Below are 16,570 nucleotides of genomic sequence, written 5' to 3' on the forward strand. Positions count from 1 at the left end.
CTTAACATCTTGCTTTAACATGGCTTTCAACTGAGGCTTTGCAAAACAGCACTGCTTTTACTCTGTTTTGTTTCAGGTTAACTCTGATGCTCTGATTCACTTCCAGTTCAAACTCTACAACACTTCATAACAATAACTCTTGCCTTGATTCTGAGTAACATTCAAGTCACAGCTTTGGATCATCTCATTATTTGACCTCTTAAAATTGAGGGAAATTAAGCTAGAGAAAACTACTGCAAAACCATTTGGAAAGGTGGAGGCAAAATTAAAAAAAAAAAGACATACTGAGAGTGTATTTATCAAATGGTTCACTGTCAAACTGTGAGGCAGTAGCAGATGGAGTAGCAGAGAGATCTGTTATGGATCTGGCAAGATTCAACATTTTTAAGCTTGACTTAAATGATGGACTATACCAAATCTGCAGATGGGAGAGACTACAAGCAGACTGGATTTTGGTCAATATTCAAATTCAGAATGATCTTGACCTTGGGAAGAAGTGGTCCAAGAGAACAGTGGGAAGATCTATATAGACCAATGTGGAGACCTGCTGAGACCTCTGAGGTGGGCAGGGGAAATACATCAGTGGCTACATGTTTCAGCTGTTCTACAGAAGAGGATCTGGGAGTGAAACTGATGCATAAGATGGGTCCAAGTCAGTGTCACTTTGCAAAGGGCAAATCTCAGCCCAAGCATTATGAACAGGCTTTCTGGCTGGATTTGTACTGGTCTTCAGGCGGAACACTGTGCCCAGCTTTGGGCCCTATACTTCCAAGAAAATGCAGGGCCATTGAAGAAAGTCTGGTAGAGAGCTCTGGGAACAAGCAGTGATTCAGTAACAGCCTTTGAGGGAAGACTGAAGAAATTACGGTGATTTAGCAGAGCAGACTGAAGGAAGTTGCTTGAAAACAGGAGTTTTCAAGTATGTAAAATGCAGCTGCACAAAGGGAGAATAAACAGATCTTGCTTACAATGGGCAGAAGAAGGTCTAATAGGCTTAAGCTGTTGCAAGGAAGATTGAAATCGGATATCAAGAAAGCTTTATCTGGGAAAGATAACATAGCACTGGAATGGTTTGCCTGAGGAGGCTGAGGACTGCTCACCACTGGAGGCCTTCAAGAGCTGGCAGTACAAATATCCAGCAGCAATGACACACAGCTAAAGAAGGGTAGCCTGCTCCACTCCCATGCTGCAAGACACGATGATTCTACATATCTGTCATGATAAGGAATGCTATATTTGAAAATGGAAAATGAGAACTCAGAGGCTTATGAAAGTAACTGGTCAAAGATAGAAAAGCAAATTACAAATTCTTGAAATGCTTCAAAGCTAGGAAGTCTGAGAGAGTGGATGTGTGGGCTGGGATGCCTGCAACAAAGGGAGCAGCAAGGAAACATAAGACATTGTTGGGAAGCCGAATTAGATATTTTATCAGCCTGTAGCACAGGGAATGTCTGGAAGGCACCTCTTCTAGACTTGTTTATTCCAGGTAGTAGCATTGAAGAACTGCTGGAGCCAGGGGTGCTCTGATGAGCTGCTGCATTAAGGAGCAATGAGTCACTGGGCTCAGCTGGGTCACACCCAAAAATGTGGAAAGAACTTGGGAATGAAGACAGAGAGCAGAGAAAAAAACATGCAGTCATTAAAATCTGATCTGACATGGGGGCAGCAAAGAGTAGCAAAAGTTTGAGCAGATTTTGAAAGGAGGAAGTGCTTGAAATTACAGAGCTGGGGCTCTGGAACCAAGGAAACTCATTGAACCAGGACCAGAAAACAATCCTTCAGGACACTGAGGGTGCTGAGAAAGTGGGGCAAGTACCTCACCATGTTTGCATTTTGTGACTGCTAACAGTACAGAAGTGATAACCAGATATAGATAACTAACTCTGGCAAATTTGTCACGAGCAGCTACTATGACAATCCTGCAAAGACATCAGAGGGGTGAAGATTTTATTTTTACCATGGATCAGAAACTTTCCTCCTGGCAAAAAATATGAGATGAAGAACAACCAATTGACTCGACTTATGGCTACACACTGGCATGCCCTAAAACTCATCAATGAAGCAAATATTTATTAACCATGATCCTCCACTATGAGGCAAACAGGGATTACCAAAACAACAGACAACCCTGAATTATTATGGTTAGTCAAAAGGACAAACAAAGAGAATTCCAGCTGGATTTAACAAAGCCTAATGTGCAGGCATAGCAAGAACAGATGCCATTTCTTGCTGATAAACACAAGGTAATGCCCACTGGGATGAATACTTGGACTGTTCCTCTGCCCTGCTGAGTTAAACATTAAGCATTACCAGCTCAGCAAAAGAAAACTGCCCGTTACAATGGAAGCTCATTGAAGATTTTTGCTGAATGGCTAATAGCTAATGAAAAGCAAACAAAGTGCTGTTTTGCCCAAAGAACAAGGCAGTGAAAATGCAGGAATTATTCTAATGTTGTTGCATAAACAACTGATGTATGTATGTATGACACAGGACACAGCTCTGGTGACTATAACACAAAAGGAAGGAGCAGATGTAACTGACAACAGAGCTGGGCCGCAGGGAAGAGGGCAGAGACAGGCAATCAACAAAGCTGTCTGGAGAAGCATGGCCAATAAGGAAGATGGAAATGAAGCTTATACCATTAGACAGGTCCCAGTCTGCGTGGAAGCCATTTTATAAGGTCTGGAGACTTTCCCAGCTACCAGAGCCTGAAGCTTCTGTAACTGCTGGAGCAGAGTCCTGTGATAGGAAACAACGCATATCAAAACTTAATAAGGAGGTAGAAGCCAGTAAGTGAGCCAAGAATAGCACTACCCACTCCATATTTTGCCCTGATTTTCCCTTCTTGTGAAAACAAGTATCTCCCCTTTGCTGTATATTTCCTAAGTCCTCTGACCAAACAGGCTTGGAAAACAAGAAACAAAAAAGGGTCTTACCAGTGGGCCCACTACCACCTTCATTGCACCTACCCACTATTATGAATGACCCATTAATTTAGGACTCCTGGGTGCCTCAAAGCCCAGCCAGTCTATTCCCAGAGCAGTGGAGAGCCAGGATATCATGAAAACCAAGCTCTGGCATGGAGGCTGAACTTCGTAGACGGGTCAGGCCTTTAGAACAGGCTTGCCTGCTCCCAGTTCACTCAGAGACACACACTCTGAAGCTCGACCTGTGCCCCAAACTGTGGTGGAGAGAGAAATAAGAAATGGTTGTGATCCCCTCAAGCTTCTTCAGTCTTGGCAAATTCTGCCGAGATGTAGGCAAAGCCAAATCTTGAGTTCAGCAGTTAATTCATATTCTGACTGCCCTGGTTGGAACACATGCTAAGGTCTCTCTGCCCCATTTAACTGTTCATGGGCATCTGCACACATAACACAAAACAGTGGTAGGTGTTACCAAGAGCTACTGAACCCTTCACGTAGCTGGTGAAGGAATCTGGGATGAGGGAGACTACAGAGCGCACAGTTCCCAAGAGTTGCATATTACTGAAACTGAGCCTATTGCTGACTTTCCCTCTGGGAGCACTGACTGTTTTACACAAGTATGTTTGAGCTTTCATAAAATGCCAGGTCCTGGAACCAGGAGATTGCAGGAGAATCCCAGCTTTATCCCTTTCCAAATCCTGTTTTGCTCCCTGTACATGTGGAGAGAAGCACAGAGTGTCCCACTGGCAGTGCTCAAAAACCAAACCAACTTAGAAAGAACACAATGTGTATTTTGGGAAAAAAATAAAAATCTCTTGGCTTTTAGGCCAGTCTCCTGATTTTTCAGGGTGGGGCTCACACTTTTTCAGCAGCAGGGCTGCCCACACTCCCAGAGAGGCCGGGGGGGCAAGCTGTGCCCCATGCACGAGAGCAGCTGTGCAGCTGTATCTCTGGCAGACAGGAGACCTCTGGCCCTCGCACACCTCAGCCAGACCATTCCTGGCAGCCCCCAGTCCCAGCACCAGTGGCAGGCCTGGAAGCCAAGGCCACTGCACTCATGTCATGCAATGGGAGGAAGGTGTGCAGTAGAGCCTCTAGGAGTACTCCATGAGCTGTCATGGCAGCAGAGGAGTGGGTGAGGAACTGGCTCTCTGGTTGTGGTTCTCCCCTTCAAGTCGAGCTGATATAAATGGGGCTATAGACACAAGCATCCCCTGCAGTTTACCCTGCCCTTGCTCACACCTGTTGTGCCCAGTAACATGGGGCAGAGCTGGGCCCTTCTCCAGCTCCAGCTGCCCATCCCCACTGCAGGGGTGGGAGTCTTCATTATTTGCTTCCAAGGAAGCAAATTCCCCATGTGATTGGTTGGCCAGGTCTGCATATTAGAAGCACAAGTGCTCACCAGAGCCTTGAGTGAGGAAACCCAGAGCCTTGGGTGAGAGAACTTTGGGGCTGTGGGAGCAGCTTGCTCCTTTCAGGTGAGCAATAGCAGCAGATGAGATAGAGATTCTCTGGGCTCGCTATGCCCAAAAGAGGCTGGGAAAGGGCTGGGACACCACATGCACAAGGAATTGCCCTGGACTTGGTGGGAGTTGGGATCTCTACTTTTATTTAGAAGAGTGGGCTTTCCCTGTATTCACCAAGTCTGTTCAGTTTTCTCAAGAGAAACCTGAAACAGCCACAATATGCCCAGGGCCTTGTATTTCTCCAAAGAGCCCAAAAGCAGAAACAGTGAGTCTGAGAGGCTGTTGTGAGGGGCCTCTCTTAATGCATCTGCCCTGGAGACAGATAGAGCCCTGGAGGGGAATGGAGAAGGCACCACGAGCCCGAAGGATTGCAGGGAGAAGGATGAAGCGATATGGGAAACATGCCTTCCCTCCCTCCCCTCGCTGCGGAGTGTCCTGGCATCCCAACACAAACATTCCAGGCTTGCTAACCAAACCCAGCTGCCTCATTGCTGTCATGGGCTGAAAAACAGCACCTCACCAAGCAGCATCCATCCAGGAGCTGGCGGAGCCTGCTTTTCTCTTCCTGTCCCCCTGCTCCAGTGCTCCTGACTTCCCTTCCTACCCACCCTGCCCTATCCACAGAGGGTCAAGTCTAGCTGCTCTTACCTGTTTGCATTTTCTAAGGTCTCCACTTTTTTCCAGAGTTCATTGTTTTCTGTTGTGTATGTCTCAACCCTATGGGAATAAAAGCCATAGCCAGTTAGTCACAAAGGCCAGACAGATTGAGACAATGCAGTCCTTGCTTTTCACGGGGTATGGAGGCTCAGTGGCTTCATCTGTCACCTGCAGGTATGGTCCTGGAATCAAATGTTACTTGGCCCACCTGATTGCAGCCAGCCCCAGTGGAGCAGGGATGAGACTGCAGGTGGACAGTTACAATGTGACAGTTCCCAGTTCAGGGTCTCCTGAGGGTTGGGAGAGACAGTAGCACCTGCTTACAGGCACGTCAAGTCAGGACAGACACAAGCTTATGCAGACATTTCCATCACTTCCAAACCCCCCTAAGAAGCATGAAAAAGGAGGAGGGGGAACCTCTCCCACTCATACGGGGAACCTGCCCTGGGCTCTGCACCCCGGCTGTGAAATCCAGACGGTTCTGTTCAAACGCTGGGCCACCTCCGACTGCAGGCACTTGAGGGCAGCAGAGAACCTGCAGGCTCCTTCCCACAGCTTCCGACGGGAAAGTGGTTAGGCTGCAGCTGGGACAAGGGAAGGGGAGTGCCTCCCGGTCGGGAGAAAGGCAGACCAGAGACACAGCCATATCCTGCTGGAGGTTTGCAGCACAGCCTTTGAACCAGACGTTCCGTGCAAAAACGGGGCTTGCAGCAAAAGTATCAAACTGAATGGTGAAGGCCCAAGTACAGGTTTTGACAAATCAGCTTTTAGTAAGCCAAGCTGACCAAAGGCATGTTCTATTAAAAAAAAAAAAAAAATCACTGAATGCTGCTTTTGGTTCACATTTAAACCTGGCATTGTTTGAAAGCCATCTGTCATAGCAATGCTCTAGCGTAACAAACTGCTGAGTACATACAGGCGGCACGGCCACATCTGGGGAGGAGGCCCCAGCACCAAACACCCTGGAGCTGCCCCTTGAGCAAGGTCAGCCAACTCCCCAGCCCCGGCATGAAGGTGCCCATATGGGACACTAGCTGGAGGTGATGTGCTCTGATGCCTGGACATACCCGTGCACACTGAGGTGCAGCATGAGAACCTGAAGGTGCCTTGAATCATCTGCTTTAATTGAGCATTTCTGTGGAACTAGAGAAGATAAATAGCATCAGGGAGAAGAGTTAATTAAAGTTGGGTTTGGAGGTTGTTTTTTTCCATTTGTTGATCTCAGACGGTGTTAGTAACTGGGAAGAAAATGGTAATTATACAGAAACATGAATTTGTGCCTGGATTTCAGCATTCTTCTTTGCCTGGGAATGTGCATTAGGGTTGCTAGTACAGGAGTTATTTTCTGCCCTGTCAGTGTCATGTGACTTCATCTTAGGCTTATGCCTGCTAGGCGTGCAGGACCTCAAGGTTGCAAGGAGAAAAACAAAGCTAATGCAGAGAGTGGAAGTGGGGGAGAGTGTGGGGAATAACTGTAATGCAAGGTTTTTCTTGCTGTCAAGTGCTTGTGTGTCCACCTTCATGGGAAGAGAGGGCAAGAAAGCCACTGTCAGTGCCCTCACACAGCATGCCACTTATGAGACAGACAAAATAGAAGCAACTTCTAGAGGGAAAACATGAGTCTTATCCAAAATCCCACCTTGTTGGCAGCCAAAATGGCCTATGTTTTGCAGGGGACCAGCCAAACGAAGCAGTTGGAAACACAGAATTTCTTGACCAATCTTTATCCCGCAAGAGGATTTCTAGGAGGGAGGAGAGTAGGGGCAGGATCCCAAACCAAACGGCTGTGCAGCCAGCCTTGCAAGGAACTGTATTTTTTGAGCAATTCAGAGACAAAACACTAGAAAGGGGGGCTGTGCATGGACAGGATTCCTTTTCTCAAAGTAAGACTGAGAAGAAACTTACTTTTTCTCTAGACATTCCACATACTCTTTCTTCTTCCTGCGGCTCTCCTGAGCTGAGATCTGTGAGGGGGGCAAGCCATCAGAGGGGAGTCAGTATCATGAGCCTCTGGACATTTCTTTGTGGCTCACACATCTTGTCTGTTCCCTGCACACACAGCATCCTAAAGGCAACTGGGGAGTTGCCTTCCAGTCTGCCATTCCTGCTGGTCTCCAGGCCAAAACTGGGAGGGATGGATGTTGTAGGTATGAAGCCTTCCTGGCTTGTAGCCCACAACCTTTTTTTGCATTATGCCCCTCGCTGCTGAGAGCATCTTTCCACTCCTCTGACTCACATGGGTATGTGCTGTGGCCATGTGGGTTCATTCTGCCCAAGACCACTTCTGAGTCATTGGGTGATTAGTTCAGTCTCACCATTTCTCCCACAGGATGCTTTCTAATCCCAGTCTAAAGTCTCACAGCCTCTGCCTGGCTAGTGAACACTGTGCATCACCCGTCCTGCACCACGCAATGGCTTTGGTTTCCCTGTCCTTGCAACAAGGCCTGACCAGACCAGTTTGTCTGATCTGTGATACCTTAGCTGGTGGACTCTGTCCCAGGCCACACACTCCCAGGAGCTGGGCTGGAAGCCACACTTCCCAGATATGGCTGTTTGCAGAACATCCAAGCAGAGATGCCCCTTGGCACCATTTTGTGGCTTGCGAGGCTTGTGCTAGTGTACCAAAGGCAGGATCCCACCTTTTCTGAGCTGCAGTGCAGCTGAGGAGGTGAGGGTAACTATAGCACTGGTCAGCTGAGGATGCTCTGGAATCGTGGAACTGTATGATTACATGTTTTGCAGTCACCTTGTTCTTGATTTTCCTCCTGACCCTCTTCAGTGCTTTCTCCTCTGCTTTGGTGAGGGGCAGCTTGGTAGGAATGGGGTAGCCTTCTGCAATCAAGGTGCGCTTCTCCTCTTCAGTCAAGAGCAGTGGGCCAGAGGTTCCTTGTAACTTCTGAAACACACAGAGAGCATCCATCAGTGTCGGCAAGAAGTTCTACTCCAGTGATCCTCCTTAAAGCCTTGCAAAGCAGCCAGAGGCTGTACACATCAGAATAGAATACACTACTGCCCACTGACACCAAACAGGTGCGGGGCAGTGCTCTTTCCTACTCTCAACCCGATCCTAGGGGCACCGCTCAGCAACTCCTTTCCTCTTTTACTTGGGAGGGCATCTGCTCCTTCACAGTGAGGCTGGCTACACACTTTCACTGCAGGACCCTGCCAACAAACTTCTGGGTGACGGTTAAAATGGTTCGGATATGGGAATTCTCAGTAATTCCTCTCTCCCATTAGCCTCCTCAGAAAGTCCTCTAGTGCACTGGCCACTTCCCAAAGAATGGGTGAAAGACAGTACCTGCTAAAACAAGGTAGCTGCTGGTAGATTTTATGCAAGATTCATTGTGCCTCTCCTCACTCCTGTGAGCGCTTTTTGTCCCCACATTCTTGTGCTAAGGCATCACATTGCCTTGATAGAGCATTTCAGCTTAGCATTTCCTGCCCTTAGCAAGGGCAGGAACCTCCACGTGAGCCTTGGAAAGCCTCCAAAACCCTCTGAGCAGCAAGGAACCCTGTGTCCCACTGATGCCCTGCTGCCTCCTTACGTGTGGTGCTGTGAGGAGAGGTGAGGAGGAGATGGCAGTAGAAGACCGAGCAGCAGGCCGGGCTGGGCTGGAGGGAGGCAGGGACCGAGGGCTCTGAGATCCGTCGCTGTCACTGCCATGGCTGCTGGGCGGAGTTGGAGGCATCTGCACCAGGTCATCTACTGAGAAATAAGGAGATCAAGTCAATGGCTCTCATGTCAGCCTGTTGGTACAGGCATAGGGCCCCGCCTATAACACAGGGCTGGAAGGAGAGGGTGATGAGTTTCACAAGATGGAGTGAGTCTGAGAAAAAGGCTGAACTGAGCACTGCCCAAGACAGAGGTTAGACTGACCTCAAATGTGCTAAACTAGGAACTGCAGAGGAGCTGGCAGGGGCTTTGCCAAGGCACTGAAGGTATTTACAAAGCAATAAGGTACTCCAGTGTCAACCAAAATGAAGTAAAAAGCCCATGATATTTTGCTCCATAGCCTGTTAACGAGTACAGAAAGCTCTGTGAGAGAAAAGCTCTTCCAAAAGCACTGCAGGACTCACACACTTGCCAGCACACTTGATCCAACAGGGCTCTGGTCACTCAGTTGGTTTCCAAGCACTTGAAAACTGTCCCCACTTTGTACTGGAGAGCCCTAGGGGCCTTAATGGAGGTGGGAATGTGCCTTAGGAATGTCTCTCTGCGGCAGTGGGAGTTCCCATAGTGCTTTCATTTGTGCATCGGCAGATTTTCAGATGCTTGGGTTTCTTTCAAATTAAACTGGATCCTGAATTTCCTGACTTTCAGATGGTTATTTTTGGATAGCTTTACAGTCTCTCTGAGGATTTTAAAGCACTCTTGCATATTTCCAGATCTGAAGTAGCCTGTTTTGCCTGGGAGTCCCTGTCTGAACAATTTTGTGTGTGGCTGCTGATGCAGATGCTGATCTTAGTTGGAACAGTGCAGTGCCCACTCCTCTATTGCTCTGTGCCCCAGTGCTACCTTATATGAACGGCTCTGCCCTCAGGTGTTGTCTTTTCTCCCTGTATAATAACAATCTATATCTGAGTAATACAGCTGACCAGGAAATTCTATCTTCTTACCTGTAGGTACATTTAGAAACTGGTTCACCTCTTTGGGTTCAGCTTTGATCACAGGTGCTGGAGTCATTTCTATAGGAATCTGTGGAAGAGAAGCAGAAGGAGCTCTTGGCCACTGCTACCTCCCCTGCCCAGAAGGATCCCACCAGTTCTGTTCATAGCCACTGCTCCCCTGCTGCCTGTCCTGCCCCATCTCACAGCTCTGCCCCAAAGGAGCCTCTCATCACACATAAAGGAAACCAAGAGTTCAAACATAAGCCCCTGAAGTCTCAGTTGCTGGGCACACAGAGTGCAAACACATTTGCAGAGGAAGTGGCAGTGGCAGATGGATATGCTGCCAAGTAATGCACTGAGCTGAGTACCTCCAAAATGGAGATGACTTTTATTCTTGGCAATTCTTCCTTTGATAGACCCAGACAGTGTAATTTAAACCAACCCCTGCGTTACCATGGGAAGTCCCTCTTTGATCTGCCTTCATTATAAAGGGGAGTATGGAGGTTGTACAGAAACAGAACAACCCCTCCATCCTGTTCACACGATTTTCACCAGGACCACTGGGCAACTGTTTCCAATCGGAGGGGACTGAGAGCTGAATAAAGAGTAGATTTACTCCCATCTGCGTTATGCTGCCCCTCAGCCTCCTGCCTTGCCAGCCCCCAGCCCACCATTGGGTGGAGTTTTTACACTAAACAGACACATTGCAAACTCCTCCAGACTGTAAACACAGCTGAGAGAGCACCATGGTATGACTGCTGAGCACACACAGCAGAGATTTGAGGGCACAGCAAGTTCAAGCTGTGTAAATAATAGAGGAAGTTTGTGCACAGTTTTGGCTGGAAGAACCCATTTGTTTTGGATGGTTGTTTAAATGGGAAGATGCTGAGCGTGAGTGAAAAAAGGAAGTGAACCCAGAGATGGTCTACTGTTATCTACTGAGCTGCTACAAGATAGGCAACGTCTGTGTGAGACTGGTCAGGCTTTCTCATCCAACACAGCTGGACTCAAGGCCAGCTGAACTGAGCCCTCAACTTACACCCACATACCAGTGGCATAAGTGAACCTCCTTCAGACAAACAGGCTTCTTAAGAACATAGATATGACCAAAAGAGTTGGTCCCTTGTTACATAGAAATAGTAAATCCTGCTGCTTCATAGGAAAAAGCAAGCAGGACCTGGAGTGAGACCAACATTTCCAGTGAGCAGCTACAAAGAGTGAGAGGCCATGTGACAAGTACAAGGCCATGAAAAAGACAGTGCCAGAGCAGGGGTCTATATGCAGGAATAGTGGGGTCACTGGCATCACATTAATTGACACTCTTCTCTGAAAAACAAAAATAAGCCAAGAGTGGCTACAGAAATACTGGCATATTGGAGGGGACAGATCTCGAGTAGGTGCAAGCATAAAGCCTTTGGCTTTTGTGCCAAGGAAACATGCTTATATTTAACCGAGATTGTAAAGCCTCCTGTGCTGCCATTTCAAGAGGAGAATGACAAATAGTGCAGTATCTGGGCTTTGTATCACCCTCTCCTGTTTGTCCAGCAGCTAAATCACTTTGCAGAACCCTACAGTCACGTGGCTGGGTCTGCATCACCAGGGGTGCTGCTGTGTGAGAGCCCAGGCTCCCGATGGATCTTAGATGGGCTCACCTCCTCGGGGACTGGCAGTCTCTGCAGAGGGTTGAGGTTCAGCACTGGTATGGAGCTGGCAGCTAGCTGGGACTCGGGCAGGTCTAGAGCCAGGTTCTGTTCCTGTTTCACCATGATGGAGCAAAGCTTGGGCCCCAGTGACCACACTCCATTCTCCAGCTCTGAAACATGCACAACATGAGAGTCAAACTCTAGCAAGAACAGGGCAAGAAAAAAAAAAGCCATGCAGACAGCTTCCCCTGACTGAGGAGGCTGCCTTTCCAAGTTTAGCACTGTCACCACACAAGCATGTGCAGGCCCACAACATAGAGTCCAAAAGGGAATGAACCCCCAGTGTGTGGGGAGCACACAGGACAGAGCTAGAGGAATTGTGTCTCTGCTGTGCTCTGACTGTGCAGCCCAAGCTCTGGAGGACAGCTGCAGGGTTTCTTCCCCCAGTAATGTCTAGGTCTCATCCTCGGGAGCTTATTTATATTTCAGGCTCAGTGAGAGAAGGATGCTGGGCTGTTGCTCCTTAGGCAGCATGGCCAGCATCACAGAGCTGCCAGGTGTGCTACCAAGAATAGCACCATCTCTTTACTGGAGAGCTGGTGAGAAAGCAAGCATGATGACACTGCAAGGCTGATAGTGCTGCTTTGGCCTCCCGATGATGTTGTGCCAAGCACCAGGGCTTTGCTGCATGACAGAAGAGGAAGAAGGTCCATTTCTGTGGAAGGAAGCTCACTGCAGCACCTGCTTGTGAGGCTGCTTCCACAGCTGCTCCCCTCAGTCTCACCTCTGAAACCCTCTCCTCCGCTCTGGGCAGCTCAGGGCAGCTCAGGGCTCTGTTGTCCACAGCCATGCCCTGCTGCCATTGCTGGCAGGGACAAGAAGCAGCAGTGAGGGAAAGGGAGTGTCTGAAGAGAACTGAATGGAGACGTGGGGGAATGCTCCCCTTGCCTCCTGCCTGCTCTGTCCCATGCACATCTGTGGTGTGAGCCTGGCTTGCCACTGGAAGTAGAGATCCCAGAAAAACTGCAGATCAGATGGGAAAAAAGACTGCTAGGCAGGAGAGCTGCCTGGGCTCTGCTCTAGATTTTCGGTCTTTGCTCTTCAAACACTTCAACCTGCCAAAAGGCTACTCCTAGCTGGCCTGCAGCCTGTGCCCTCCTTCCTAATCCTCATCCCTTCCCTTTTCCTTTTTATCTGACAAGCAAAAATACATTTGGCTTGACTCAGGACACATTATTGCTAAGCATGTCACCAGAGAGAGCTCCAGTTGCCTCCACAAGGCCACAGTCTGACTCACTCTGACCCCTCTGCACTGCTCTCTGCATGCAGCACTCTGTCAGGCCCAGGGATGTTGCCTAGCTGTCTGCTGCCCAGAGCAGTTCTGCAGTGCAGGCCTCAGTCCGGAAGATGTCCTGGCAAGAGGAGAGAGGGAGAAAGGTCTTTCTCTGCTCTGAATCCTGCCTCTGGCCTTTTCTGGTGTTAAAGCCCAAACAAGAATTATATATGATAACACAGTGTTGCCCTTGCCAATGGAATATGTTGTCTTCCTGTCTTTGGCCTAGCACCTCTTATTTTCTGCCTAGACAGGTCTCTCTAGCAGATGTTCATTCCTTCCAGCTGCCTCTGTGAGTGGACATCTTCAAGCAGAGATACAGCTCCTGTGGCTGCTGCGTGTGTCTCAGCTGCGTGTGCTGCTCTCAGTGCTGCTGGATTGCTTTCTAGAGATTCCCACAATGCACCAGGGCCGATGTCATCAGGCAGCGTCTCAGGCAGGGGTGCACTGCACAGATGATACAACGCAGAGGCTGCTGAGCAGACACAGATTGGGTTGTTTTCCCTGTCCTGCTAAGGACACAGAACCCGCAGCTGGTAGTGAAGCCCTAGTTACTCCTGGTATGCAAACCCCTTCTGATGGAAAGGGGCAAGGTGTCACACAGCCGCAAGTGTTTGTGTCCAGAAAATTTGGACTGACTTCTGCCTTTCACAGAAATGAGGGGTCTTGAGAGATCTTTCAGTCTATCCCACTGCTCTAGGCAAGTTCAAATAAACCTGTGTCAGTCCTGACAGATGATTCACCTGAACCTACCCTTTCGAAAAGTGATGAAGAGTTCACAGCTTCCCCCATTTAAACTCTTCTATGGTTTTGCTATGCCCACCATGGGAACATTTTGCCTGCTGACTACTCTGAAGTTCCTTACTGTGATTTGAACCCTTTTCCTCCTTGTCCTTTCTGTTGCAGAGATCTGCATTTCTCTTTTTCTCAGCTGTGTGGGGTATCCTCTGTCTGTGAGGGCTGCTACTGAAGCAAGTTACCAGACAAGGGAGAGCAGACCACCAAGGGCTCTCTCCGATCAGACTTGACTCAGTGAGAGAGCAGCCCCCAGTGCTGTTGGTCCAGACAGGCCAAGGAGCAGACACCCAAATAAGTATGTGCAGTCCTCCCATTTCCTGTCTACATTCTGACCCTGCTCTCTTTCCCACCCTCGGAGATTTATCTGGGGAGTGATTGGGTTACAGAATCAGAAACAAATAAGCCATCAGAGGGTCAATGAGGGACTGAGGAGTAGGCATCTTGTGTGGACACGTCTACATTCTGCCGCCCGAGAGGATGTTTCAGAGGTAACACTGTAACACTGCAGATTTCACTGTACGTTGGTGGATGAGGCACGCTAAGACACTCATCCTCTGCTCTAGATACTCTGTACCTATTGGGAAGAAAAATGGCTGAGAGGTATCTGTTGCTTCCCAGGGTTGAGGAGGTGAGGCAAAAAGAGCAGTGAGAAAGCAGGACCTGTACAGGAGGGCAGGCACTAACCCAAGGCCGGTCCAGTGCCTGCTGTTCTGCACAACCCTGGCTCCCCCTGCTCCTGGCATCAAATCACACCCTGCAAAACTGAGGGCTGGTACTGGGAAATGAAGCAGCCAGCCCGTATGCACAAGCCATCTGGAAAGCAGACTCCACTGATAAGCAGGGTCACAATGCACCCAGTGGCTTGCCCTAGCTGACCTGTGTTAGTGAGAACCATGTGGGAAGGGGCAGGATTTGGAAGAGTTTTGGAGATCTGCAGAAAAGCTGGGAGAAAGCTGATAAAAGGCAAGCCTCAGCCAACTCCAAGCCTAGACAGAGCAGGGGCATTCCTGAGGAGCTCAGCAGACTGAGCAGAGCTTGCTTAATGTTAAAGAAAAACCATTTCTGGGTAATTAATTTGAACTGAATGTCTAAAAGGACTGAGACTGGATGGAGCTGTGCCAAAAGAACTGCACAGTGTTGCAAATACTGGACCTGACTCAGGGTTTCACTAGAATATGACTCACATGCAATTATGAGCCAAAAAAACCCTGGAAAGATGACCTGAATTATCTAGCTGCAGGACTGCATGCATGGATACTCCTATACCTGCCACCGTAATGCTAGGCCTTACTCCCTTATGAAACTGATCTGCACTTTCAGAGAGCAAGTGCCAGGCCCATCTCAAACTCTCCTGGGTTACGCATTGTACACCCTGTGCTGGCCTCTGCCCAAGCATCAGTGTCACACTCCAATCAAGAGAGTCATGGTCTTGCCTTTGAGACATGACAGCTGAAGGAAGGGCATGTGCAGACACAGTGGAGAAAAGGAGAAGTGGTGCTAAGTGTCTCAGAGAGGAGTTCTTGAGATAGCTTCATGCAGGCAGTCTTCATTTCACTGCTTTCTACAAATGAATCCTTTTTGCTTCTCTCATTCTCAAGTCATTCTCCTCCTATTCATTTTCAGGGGCAAAACAAAGTTGTGTTTATTTGTTCATGCTGGTTTGGCGTTTTTTTGTTAGTCGCCCCCTCCAAGACTGCATTGGGGTTAAAACTAAGGAAAAAGAAATGCAAAACAAAAGCTTTTTTGGTACTAAGACAGAGCTGCTTGGCCTGCCATAAGCCTCTCTCCCAGCACCTCTCTGAGATGCCCCTAAGGAATGTAGCAGATGGTTGTGCCTTTTCAAGGACCAAAGAGGCAGCAGAGGCAAGCCTTCTCTCCTTCTGCCTTAGCGTTTGTACCAGAAAGCTGGGATCATTCCTAGTCATGAGAGGGAAGCCTCTGTCCCAGGTCTCACTGTTGCTCAAAGGAATAGCTTTCTTCTGTGTACACTGAGTCTGTGCCACTGCTTTTTCAGGCAGCCTGGTGTCCATCAGCTGTTGGGACACCCACACAATCCCACAAATTACAGGACTCTTTGCAAGGACAGCTCTAAAAATACCCAGCCATCATAAATTATCCTGAAATGAATTGTTTTAAAAATAAGTTTTGAAATGACTGTTCCTCTCTGTCTCCTGCTAAAAGATCTGCTGGTAAAGAAGCCACTTAGCTTTCCACATGTACCAGCACTGGTTGCAGCCAGAGACTCATGCTTCCTATGTGCAAGCCAAAACCCTGCTGCCTGATGCCAAAACGGAGCTGGATCTAGGGCATCCACACCCAAGTTTGCAGGGTCCTAAAAAGACATTGCCTATTGCTTGCCAGAAGCTGGCAGCACACTGAGCCACAGCCAATTATCATCCTCAAAAATAACAGTAAGCCCAGCAGAGGAGTAATGTGACTATGAGAGCACAAATGGAAGGGAAAAACGTGGGCTGTATTTGACAACAGCAAATCAAATTCTTCCCTGGATTAGCCATGCGCAAGTCCAAGGAATAGCCAGTTTGTCTTTATATATGAAAGGCAGCCAGAGCCTCTGTAACAGATGTGCCCAAAGCTGTGCAGCGTGCACATCTCATGCTCACCATTAGCATTATCTTCAGTCTTGACAGGCACGAGGGGGCTCTGGGGAGCAGAGTCTCCACTGAGGGAATAGCTGTGCTCTGCCTGGATGCCTGGAGTGGGTGGATCCAGGTCCATGTCCAGCAGAGGGTTCTTCTCAGCCAGTACTGGGTCATCGAAGAAACTGCTGAAGAGGTCGTTGGAGAAATCCTCCATGTTGTCAGAGAAGTGATCCAGGTTCTCTGAGAAATGCTGAGGAAAGACAAAGGGAGAAAGAGCATTAGTGTCAACTCCAAGAGGGATCAGAGAGCCACTGAGAGTCAAACCTCAGCATCACCCCTTTTTGCACTGGAAAAAGCAGTTCCTATTCCTTGCCTGCATCAGTTTGACAAAAACATCTTGAATTAAGATAGAAAGGGATGTGGTGCTGTACATCACTGCACGTTTATCTATGCCACGAACACTCATGAAACTTTTCTACATTATCTTATCTCCCCCTTCCTTTGTGAGTATCTATCTGTGTCTTCCAAACATCATCTCACT

The 16,570-nt window shown here is 48.5% G+C and overlaps 1 protein-coding gene across 4 annotated transcripts in view; it reads right to left on the reverse strand.

Moving 5' to 3' along the window:
• CREB3L1 (cAMP responsive element binding protein 3 like 1) overlaps positions 1-16,570 on the reverse strand; it is a 44,936-nt gene that overhangs the window by 4,885 nt on the left and 23,481 nt on the right. For 3 of the 4 annotated variants that reach the window (XM_069017323.1, XM_069017320.1, XM_069017324.1), the window contains exons 2-9: positions 16,051-16,279; positions 11,308-11,468; positions 9,665-9,743; positions 8,593-8,753; positions 7,794-7,943; positions 6,953-7,011; positions 5,039-5,107; positions 2,640-2,739 (exon numbers count right to left, since the gene is read on the reverse strand). In XM_069017323.1, coding sequence (XP_068873424.1) covers positions 2,640-2,739; positions 5,039-5,107; positions 6,953-7,011; positions 7,794-7,943; positions 8,593-8,753; positions 9,665-9,743; positions 11,308-11,468; positions 16,051-16,279 — 1,008 coding nt within the window. The remainder of the gene's footprint in view (positions 1-2,639; positions 2,740-5,038; positions 5,108-6,952; positions 7,012-7,793; positions 7,944-8,592; positions 8,754-9,664; positions 9,744-11,307; positions 11,469-16,050; positions 16,280-16,570) is intronic. The other variant, XM_069017321.1, reaches the window with a different exon arrangement.

The sequence above is a fragment of the Aphelocoma coerulescens genome, chromosome 5 (assembly GCF_041296385.1).
Source record: "Aphelocoma coerulescens isolate FSJ_1873_10779 chromosome 5, UR_Acoe_1.0, whole genome shotgun sequence".
NCBI classification, from domain to species: Eukaryota; Metazoa; Chordata; class Aves; order Passeriformes; family Corvidae; genus Aphelocoma; species Aphelocoma coerulescens.